The sequence below is a fragment of the Mandrillus leucophaeus genome, unplaced genomic scaffold, assembly GCF_000951045.1.
Source record: "Mandrillus leucophaeus isolate KB7577 unplaced genomic scaffold, Mleu.le_1.0 Scaffold1435, whole genome shotgun sequence".
NCBI lineage: Eukaryota > Metazoa > Chordata > Mammalia > Primates > Cercopithecidae > Mandrillus > Mandrillus leucophaeus.
Genome location: NW_012101405.1, coordinates 93,263 through 103,675, shown reverse-complemented (window position 1 = coordinate 103,675; position 10,413 = coordinate 93,263). Strand labels below are relative to the sequence as shown.

General features: G+C 40.3%; 1 gene segment (V, D, J or C); it reads left to right on the top strand.

Moving 5' to 3' along the window:
* Positions 1-9,185: 9,185 nt before the first annotated feature.
* Positions 9,186-10,175, top strand: LOC105535263. The segment is given in 4 exon segments: positions 9,186-9,264; positions 9,371-9,697; positions 9,799-9,923; positions 10,050-10,175. Coding segments are annotated over 4 exon segments (624 nt in total).
* The last annotated feature ends 238 nt before the right edge of the window (positions 10,176-10,413 follow it).

The following is a 10,413-nucleotide window of genomic DNA, read 5'->3' as shown; positions in this document are numbered from 1 at the left end:
AAAAAAAAAGCAAAAGCAAAAACAAAAAACCCTAATAAATGAAGCTGGGTGAGGTCACGAAGGAGGGTTCTGTTCCTGGTAACAGAACTATCGTCAAGAGACTCTGCACAACCACAACCTTGCACAAAGGCAACCACAACCTTAAGAGTTACTTCTCCAAGTATATCTGCCCAGCAACTGCTTGTTCAACCTCACGCCGATGTCACCCTTGTTACTGATTCTTCTGGCCCAGGATAATTATCTCAAAACGGCTTGTGTAACCCTCCACATTTTTTCTTCATTCTTCATCTTCCATTACCAACCTGAAGGCACCCATACATATTTCCATTGTAATACACGTCCTAGAATAAGTATTATTCTATTTTAGGGTCTCTCTCTGTCCGTTATTTAGGGTTGACACACTACAGATGAACACGCCACTCTTCTGTGAGAATAAAGGTTGAAAATTTTTGGAGATGTCTAGGAATATCCAGTGTCCATAAGATCGTCCATCAGTAAGTGCAGGTTGGAAGTTCCAGAAAGAGGTGAAGCTGCTGAATCACCACGAAATTTCACTTTCTCCAGTTCTGCTCCGATGGAATCAGACCCACCCATTTTTATCAATGACAGTCTACACAACCTAGACTCAGCTGATGACAGCTTTTATTTTTGTTTTATTTTATGTATTTATTTATTTATTTTGAGACAGAGTCTCACACTGTCGCCCAGGCTGGAGTGCAATGGCACGATCTCAGCTCACTGCCACTTCTGCCTCCTGGTTTCAAGCACTTCTCCTACCTTAGCCTCCTGAGTAGCTGGCATTGCAGGCATGTGCTACCACTCCCAGCTAATTTGTATTTTTAGTAGAGGTGAGGTTTCTCCACGATGATCAGGTTGGTCTCCAACCACTGACCTCAGGTGATCCACCTGCCTGGGCCTCCCAAAGTGCTAGGATTACAGTTGTGAAACACCATGATGGGCCGATGATGGTTTTAATAACATCTATTAAGTACATTCACCAGTACCACCTATATTAGTGTTGGATTGAATAACTACAAAATCTACCCTAACAATGTATACCGTGAAACTTACGATTACCCATAGAAAAGAACATTTAACATGAGATCTATGTTCCTAATTTTTTCAAGGTGAAATACTGACAACTTTACATTTAGATAACTATGATTTTGCTAATGAGTTGTAGAAGATGCATGTATATTTGGGATATTACCACTTTCTCAGATGTGTGGCTACCATTATAGTCTCCCATTCTGTAGGTTGGAATTTTTTCCATGCTGTGCAGAATGTTTTTGTTTCGATGGAGTTCCACTTGTTCAGTTCTGCTTTTGTTGTCTGTGCCTATAATGTGAAATATAGGAAATCGTTAAGAATATTATTTTTGGGTGGGGAAATTTTTACAATTTCAGGCTATACATTTAACTATTTTGCCCATTTGGAGTGAATTTTTGTGTTTATTCTAACATAAAATTGTTAATTCTTTGCATGTGTAAGTCCAGTTTTCCCAACACCCTCTCAGGGAGAGACTTTGATTTATTGATTGTGTATTGTTGGTTCTCGTGCTGAAAATCAGTTTGCCATCAATACATCAGGTTATTTCTGAGTTCTCACTGTATATTTATTTATTGCTCTACTTTTGTAATTGCTTTTTAAATCTGGAAGTAAAATGCCTTCAAGTTTATTCTTATCGTGTTACAGATATTATAGCAAAATATTTTGACCTTTCACTATTAAGTATGATAATATGTATGACTTTTCATAATGACTTTTATTATGTACAGGTTATATTCTTCTGATCCTACATTTTAGAGTTTTTATTACAAAATCTTGTATTTTTAAATGTTATTTCTGTGTCTGGTGAGAAGTTAATGGCATTTTTTTCTTTATTCTCTTATGTTAGCACACCAAATTTATTGATTTGAGGATATTGAATTACCCGTGCATCTCAAAAATAAATTTGAGTTTGTCATGATGTATGATCCTTTCAAAATCTTGTAGAGCTTACTTGACTATTATTTGGGAGTAGTTTGTTTGTATATATTAAGAATATTTGTCTGAGGTTGAATTTTCTTCTTTTGCCTTTGTCTATTACTGGTAATATGGTAATTGTAGCCTTTTAGAAAGAGTTTAGAAGGTTGGCACCTCATGAATTTTTGAAAAAGTTAGAGAAAGGTTGGCATGACTTTTTTAAATGCTGAGAGTCATTTTTTCTCTAACATATAACCTATCATGAAGAGTATCTGTTGCGTGCATGGGAAGCTGCGTATTACGCTGCACTTGTTTGGAATGTCTATTAGGTCAGTTTGTCCAACAGTGGTGTCTAAGTCTAGTGGCTTCCTAAGAATTTTTTTGTGGACATTATATACATGATTGAGGATGAGGTATTGAAGTCTCCTCTCTTTTATTGTTTTCTATTTATCCCTTCATATTTCTTAAAGTTTGTTAATACAGTTATATTTCTATTTTTACAAATACATAAAATGAAACAAAAGAATATGTGCTTAGTAATTTTAATGGGAAAATCACATAATAAGAAATTATATTTTCCCAAATGCTGCCATCACCGCTAAACCCCTCCAGGAGTCTCGTATCTGCTCTGGACTCTCTTCAGGATTCCCACCTCAGCATTTGCTACAAAGGAGGAGCCATGAAAATAGGGTCCTCCCTCTCCTGATGAAAACCTTCCCAGCCCTGACCCTACAGCTCTGGGAGAAGAGCCCCAGTCCAGAATTACCAGTAGTTTTGATTTGATGATCAGCTCTGAACACACATGGCTCACCACAGAGTTAGAGCTGAGCTGGGTTTTTCCTGTTGCGATTTTAAAAGGCAAATAATGGAGAACTAGCGATATTGAGTGTGAGTGGATATGAGTGAAAACAAACATTGATTATGTGTGGCAGTTTCTGACCAAAATGTCCCTATGTTTGTAGGTGTCTAGTGTGAGGTGAGCTGGTGGAGTCTGAGGGAGAGGCAAGAGGCAGAAAAATGTGTGGGAGGCTGGGTGAGGCTGTAGACACTGCCAGTCCACTATGTCAATCTCACAACGAGTGCTGGAGAAGGGTGGGAGTCTGATGGAGCTTCCTAACAACGCAGTGGTCCAAGGTAAGTCCATCTAGGCCATTCATTCTTGCTGTTGCCTAGTTGCCCATCAGGAACCTGCTGTGTGCTCAGTCATTGTTTGGGAGGAGCTCCAGGTGTCTCTTTGTCAAAAACTGGGTGATGATGTCAGAGAACTGTGCTGGGTGCCTGGTCCAGGTGCTCCCTGATGTTGGAGGTATGGGAGGTCTGTTCTCAGAGTGGAAACACCGTTTATGGAAATGTACATAAGAAAACTTGGTCATACTTGGTTCTCTTAGATGACCGGAGAAGCAAGCAGGCAGCCTGCAAACAATTGTGATTTCCTACTTTACCCCAAGTTCATGGTTTTTTTTAAACTTTGGTTTCTGTCCAAGTACAGAGATATTGATTAGAGTGAGTTTGGTTCTTTCCACCCGCTAATCCTCGCTTCCCCCGGATAAAGAGCACATTGTCCTTACTCTGAGTCTGAGGGAGGAGAGGGTCCTGTACAACTAAGGGCCTGCAGAGATTCCCATGTGAAGTTTGCAGAGTCAGATGTTTCCTCACGTAAGGAGACCTCCACTGCCAGTGATTGCTGCTCAGGTCTAATGTTGGATTCAGTATTAGGACATCCTTTAGGCTGTCACATGTCAACTTTATTCTGAAAATCACTGTTACGTTAGATAGAGCTAATAACACAATGCCCATTATCCTGACAGCAGTTTCTCTTCCTTATTTGGTTGAAAGTTTGAAGAAAAAAATGTGACCATATATTTGTCTAATTCTATCCTCAGAATCTACTATTTTCTCTAGTGGACCAAGACATTTAAAAAAAATTGAACTCTTCATTCTCATCAAAATATGTATATTTGTGAATTTCAACGTGTTGTTCAGAACCTGTGCATGCCAACATCTGTGTTTCTCAGTGCACTCTTGGCCTGATGAAGCCCTCACAGACCCTCTCCCTCACCTGTGCCATGTCTGCATTCTCCATCACAACCAGTGCTTCCTGCTGGAGCTGGATCCATCAGCGCCCCAGGGAAGGGACTGGAGCGAATCAGGTGCACAGGTCGTGAGGGAGTGCACAATCCAACCCACTCCTCAAAGTCCAGTCACCATCCCCAGATCCACATCCAAAAAACGTTTCTTCCTACAGCTGAGCTACCTGAGCCAAGAGTACACAAGCAAGAATTTTTATGCCAAAGTCACAGCGAGGGAAAGACATCATGAGCCCAGACAAACCTCCCTGCCGGGAAGCTCGGGAACAGCAGGAGAAGCTCAGGACACCAGGGGGCGCTCTGGACACATCAAGGCAGGTGCAATGGGGGGAAAAGGTGCTGGAGATGGGGTTTGGCATCACCATCATATTTCACCACTGGACACCCATTTATTCTCATGTATGTGATTCTTTGTATTATTAGAAAGTGGAATTTATATGAACATATAGCCATACGTAGGTGCATCGAGACGTCCTCTCCATCTTATGTGGACCTTTTCCTTGAAGACGCTGAGTCCCTGTATTTATTTGAGCACCTCACAAATTATGGTCAATTATGTAGGATCTGTTTCTCTTCTTTCTCACTTCTTCCCTCGTTTTCTCTCACTCACAAGCTCTCACACACACAAAATTCTACAACTTCAATTACCCGATGTATTGAAGACAATTTATTATAGTGCAGCTTTTCTGGTTTAGCTGATGTTCATATTGCTGTAAGAATAGGAACGTTGTGTTTCTCAGCTGTGTATTTCTCTAAGATAGCAGCAACTTTAAAAAAAAATACCCAGGTACTGAAAGCAATCCAAATATCAATCAGCAGCTTAATCATAAACAAACTGTGGTAAATTCATTCACTGGAAAAACACCCACTGTTACAATCAGGTACTGCTGGATATGCTCAACAGCAAGGGTGAATTCACAAGTACGTATGATGAGTCAAATAAGACAAATGAATACAAGTACATACATACAAATTCTATAAAATTAATACTAATCTAAAGTTACATAAAGCAAACCGGTAGTAGACTCTGGGCATGGGGTGAGAAGGGAAAGTGTAGGAACCAGAAATTACAGGAAAACAAGAGGAAATTTTGAGGGTAGTTGAGTTTTTCCTGTGTTGAGAAAGGTAATGGTTATGTCACTATTTGTCAAATTGTACACCTTATGGGAGGTCTATTATTTGCTAATTTCACCTCATTAAAATATTCCAAATTTAAACACACATAATATGGTAGAAAATAAGTTAGAGATGAATAAAATATATGAGAAATAAAAAAAGAAAATCACAGAACATTGGCATAAGGACTTCACCCATCAAATTGAAGAAATGTTAAATTTCTCAACACATAATTAAAGATTTAATTAAATATATATAAGAAATCAAAGACTCCTGGATATAAACATGAATAAACCCTAAGCCGACCTATATCTTTAGGGAAACACTAGAATACAACAAAATATTGTCATGATTTCATTATATAATGGGTGTTAATCAAACCACACCAGGCATGTCCGGCTGTGTGTGTCTGGAGTTGGTCCAGGGAACAGGTGTGTCCTGTGGTTAGGAGCCGTGACACCAAGCTCACAGCATTTGTTCTATTTGACACCATAAAAAGTCCAAGGGATCTCAACTGAAATGTAGTGTGGATGTCGCATCTGTGGGTGCCGCACACTCCCCCACAAGAATATGGAAAGGTTAATTACCTCTGGAGGTGTCTGCGGAGAGTAGTGCTGGTCTCTCAGGAATGTCCAAAATGGCACAATAGAACAAGAAAGGAGACTAGCTCAGGGTTCCTATAGGGGCTTTGTGGTGGAGGCAAAGTGAGGGCTCTGTCTCACAGAAATGAGTTTCTGGGATTTGAACCTCCAAATGGCATCAAATGAGGGAGTTCCTGTGGTTGCTAACTAGATTCACCTCATGTCAGAAAGAAAGGAGATGATGGAGGAATGAGCCTTTAATTATCAGCAGTCGGACATCAAAACAACAGTCTGATGACTTATTCTATGTAGCTACTATAAAAACATGAATAAAAGTATATCAATGTCCAATATGGGTGGACAAAAACCAAGTCTATGCAAAACAAGAAGAATAAGCAAGTCATAATGAAAAGGAGGAAAATGAGGAGAAAGAGGTGAAAGGCACGGGGCAGGGGATTATGCAAGAGTCCTGTTTCAGTGTCTTGTATGGAGGCTTTTCACTATCTAAAATCATCCGCTTATTCTGAGTGTCTTAGGTGAGCTGTCTGCTCCAAAACATCACAAGTGCCAGAGGATTCCTGAGGATATTCAGTTTAATACCTTCTATTTGAGATGCCTTACAATTGTGTAAAATTCTTAGTTATTATTGTTGTAATTAGAGATAGGCTCTCACTGTGTCACACAGGTTGGAGTTCAGTAGGTCAACCGTAGCTCACTGTAACCTTGAACTTCTGGCTCACACCATCCTTCTTTATAAGCCTCCTGAGTAGCAAGGACTAGAGGGGTGCACCGTAACACCCAGCTGATTTGCTTTAAAAAATTATTTCATAGAAATGGGGTCTTCAATATTGCCCGGCTGGTCTCGACTCCTAGTCTCATGTGATTCCCCTGGTTTTGCTGCTCAAAGTGGTAGAATTATAGACATGAGCCACCACATTCCGTCTGAACTGATTCTTTAGTTGCAAAATATCAACCCAAGAATTGACTGCCTTAATTTTTTCTGTAGCGTTTTGGTTAATACTACCTGATAAAATTTATTCTGATTTGTTTCAACAGCAGAATTTTTCCTGATTTTTTTCCAACATACGTAATTTCATGGTTGAAGATCACAAAATACTGTTAGAAGACATAAAAAGGCAACCTTAAACTTTTGGTGATTGAAGTGAGTATAATACAAAATTACTTTCAATATTGTGTAACACATGCATGCAATAGGATGAAGGGGAGCAATGAGGGTAAAATATCTAAATGTTTGTATCTTCCATCTCCCAAGTTATAGGGTAGTAACTGTTGTGTCCTGAGGGAGGGACCCTGATGCCATATGCTAGTGGGATAACTCTTGGCCAAGAGAGTTTCCATATTTTATTAAAGTTGTTATGTTTTTTCAATTTAGTGATGCCATTTTTTCAACATATTAAGAATATTGTGAGTGGGGTTGATCCTGTATGATATGAACAATGGCAATGCCGTCTACGTTTAGATAATACTACGCACCAGGTTAAGATTGAAAATTTGTAGAAATGATGCGCCATAACATTATTCTAGTTTCCATACTAGTTTTTTTTCTCTTTGCTTGCATTCCATTTCAAATTTATATGTGAGGTCTCTAGAATGTAAGAATTTATTTAAAAGTGTCTTTTCTTGTGGTCCATTTTGATGGGGCTTCCAGAAGATTTAACAACCTCCTCTGCCTGCAGCACAGTTTAAAATTCTGTACTACTGTTGGACATCTGTATTTAATCCTGGTCTTCAGTTAACCGACAATCTCTAACAAGTGCAATAACTTCTGCCTTCTGGGCTGATTTTCCATCAGATAGAGGAATTTATCCTAAATGAAAGTTTGTACTAATAATATAAATTATTAGTTAATAACCACCACTTGTATTATCAAGGTGTTATTCGTCAAGAAATAATGTTAAATCAAGGCTCTCAGTGGGACTATTACCTAATGGATATGCAAAATATTTTACTAATCTAGATAAAATAGATGTGAACACTCTTTTAGTATCCAGCCATGACTCCTGTCTACCACATTATTAACCACACAGTAACTTTGACTTCACTTGGGACTTGTTCTAATTTTCAAATTTGTTACGTATTAATCTTAATGTCTCTAGCCTATTTTAGCAGAGAGTGAAGAAAGACAAGCTAGGCTGACAAACTGCGTAGGCTGACAAATTTCTTGTTACTCTCTATAAGAACTTGCTTCTCTCTGAACTTCACACTTGTGTGTTTTGAAACATTAATTATTGAAAGCATTAAAGAAAATTTGCAAAGTTCCATCTTCTATGTTTATGTTATTGTTGATGCAGTTGTAAAAAATAAGAATATATTCCCTTTCTATGTGCATTTCCAAGCTTAGTAGCAGATTTTTAGTAAGACCCAGAATAATAAAACATTCAAATATTGTTCAGCTGCTTGATAGAAAAACAAATTGTGGTACATTTGTTTGCTAGAATGTTACCCAAAATTTGTAATAAATAAATGTCTGCTATATCCAACTACAAGGTAAAATATCGAATAATATATGTTAAGTAAAATAAGCCAAGCAAATAAGAATATATACTGCGTTATATCATTTCTATAAATTCTAATAAACTAAATGACTTGGCAGCAATGTATAGATCAGGATTTGCCAGTGTAGAAGAACAAAAGGAAATGCTGAGAATTCTCTTGTCCACCTTAATAACAATGATGGTTACATCATATTTATCAATTGTGCAATTTAAATGTGTGAAAGTTTATTATCTGTAAACTAAAACTTACAAAATTTATTACAAGCAAACAAATGGAAATTTAGACAACAAAGGCGTGATAGAAAGACAGAAAAATGTATATTAAATTTCAGAAATACTTAAGAACTTATCTGCCTTAACCCTAGTTCTCACCGTATTTTAGATGAATGCTAGAATACAGCAAAATCACACATGTTCTCACTACAGAAAGTGGGTTCCACAACCACACGAGGCACCCGCAGCTGTGTCCTGGAGTTGGTTCAGGGGGTAATCGTGGCCAGTGATGAGGAGCACAGCCTCAGATATCTGGGCTTATTCATCCCAGACAGGAGCCCTTAGACACATACTTTGCCCTTTTTCCATGTGTGGTTTACTTCATGGAGAAACCATTGACTCCGACAAAACATAATTTACACAAATGTGTAAAAATAAAATAGGGTTATCAGTTCAAAGAGTTTATCACAGTATAATTTTATAATAAGACAGCATATTTTCCAAGTACCACCATTGTCACCAAATTCCTGCAAGGCACAGTCATATTATCCGGGTACTGCCTTCTCCTCAGGCGTCCCACCCCAGAGCTTGCTATATAGTAGGAGACATGCAAATACCGTCCTCCCTCTGCTGATGAAAACCAGCCCAGCCCTGACTCTGCACCTCTGGGAGAAGAGACCCCGCCTGGGATTCCCAGGAGTTTCCACTTGGTGATCAGCACTGAACACAAACCACCAGCCATGGAGTTTGGGCTGAGCTGGATTTTCCTTGTTGCTGTTTGGAAAGGTGATTCATGGAGAAGTAGAAAAATTGAGTGTGAGGAGACATGAGTGAGGCTAACTGTGGATATGAGTGGCAGTTTCTGACCAGGGTGGTGTCTTTTTGTTTGCAGGTGTCCAGTGTGAGGTGCAGCTGGTGGAGTCCGGGGGAGGCTTGGTCCAGCCTGGCGGGTCCCTGAGACTCTCCTGTGCAGCCTCTGGATTCACCTTCAGTGACTACTACATGTACTGGGTCCGCCAGGCTCCAGGGAAGGGGCTGGAGTGGGTAGGTTTCATTAGAAGCAAAGCTTATGGTGGGACAGCAGAATACGCCGCGTCTGTGAAAGGCAGATTCACTATCTCCAGAGATGATTCCAAAAGCATCGCCTCTCTGCAAATGAACAGCCTGAGAGCCGAGGACACGGCCGTGTATTACTGTACTAGGGACACAGTGAGGCGAGGTCAGTGTGAGCCCAGACACAAACCTCCCTGCAGGGGCACGCAGGGCCTCCAGGGGGCGCCCGGACACAAACCTCCCTGCAGGGGTCCCCGTGACCACCAGGGGGCGCCCGGGACACAAACCTCCCTGCAGGGGTCTCCGTGACCACCAGGGGGCGCCCGGACACTGTGCTCGCGGCTGTTTCCGGGGCAGGAGCCAGTGCTGCTAAGGCCTGGCTTCCTGTCATGGTCTGCGGCTGCCTCATTGTCAAATTTCCCCAGGGAACGTCTCCAGATTTACAATCTGTACTAACATGTGATGTCTGTAAATGCAATACTTTTTTTGTCCTTTTTGTTTCTTTGTTTCTGTAACAGGAAGACACATCCTCACCTCCACAGAAGCCAGGGTGTCACTTTGGGGGCAGAAATAATCCTTTCGTGGTCAACAGGACGAGAGTCCTGAGGAATCCTAGAGAAATCTGGAGAGTTTTTTCCAGTTAGACCCAGGGCATAGACCTCCATGGGAATCTCTGATTAGAACGGGCTTTGAGTTCTGATGGGAGCCCAAAGAGAGGCTCGCCCAAGGTCGGGGTCCTTAAAACCTGATGGTTTTCACAGCTATCCCCCCTCGTCTTGTAAAACTGGGCCCGTCTGACTCAGACAGATTCAGTTGACTCTCTTTCTGCTAATCCATTTTCTTTCTCTGTAGACTTGATTCTCACAGTTCCGTTTCTTCTTC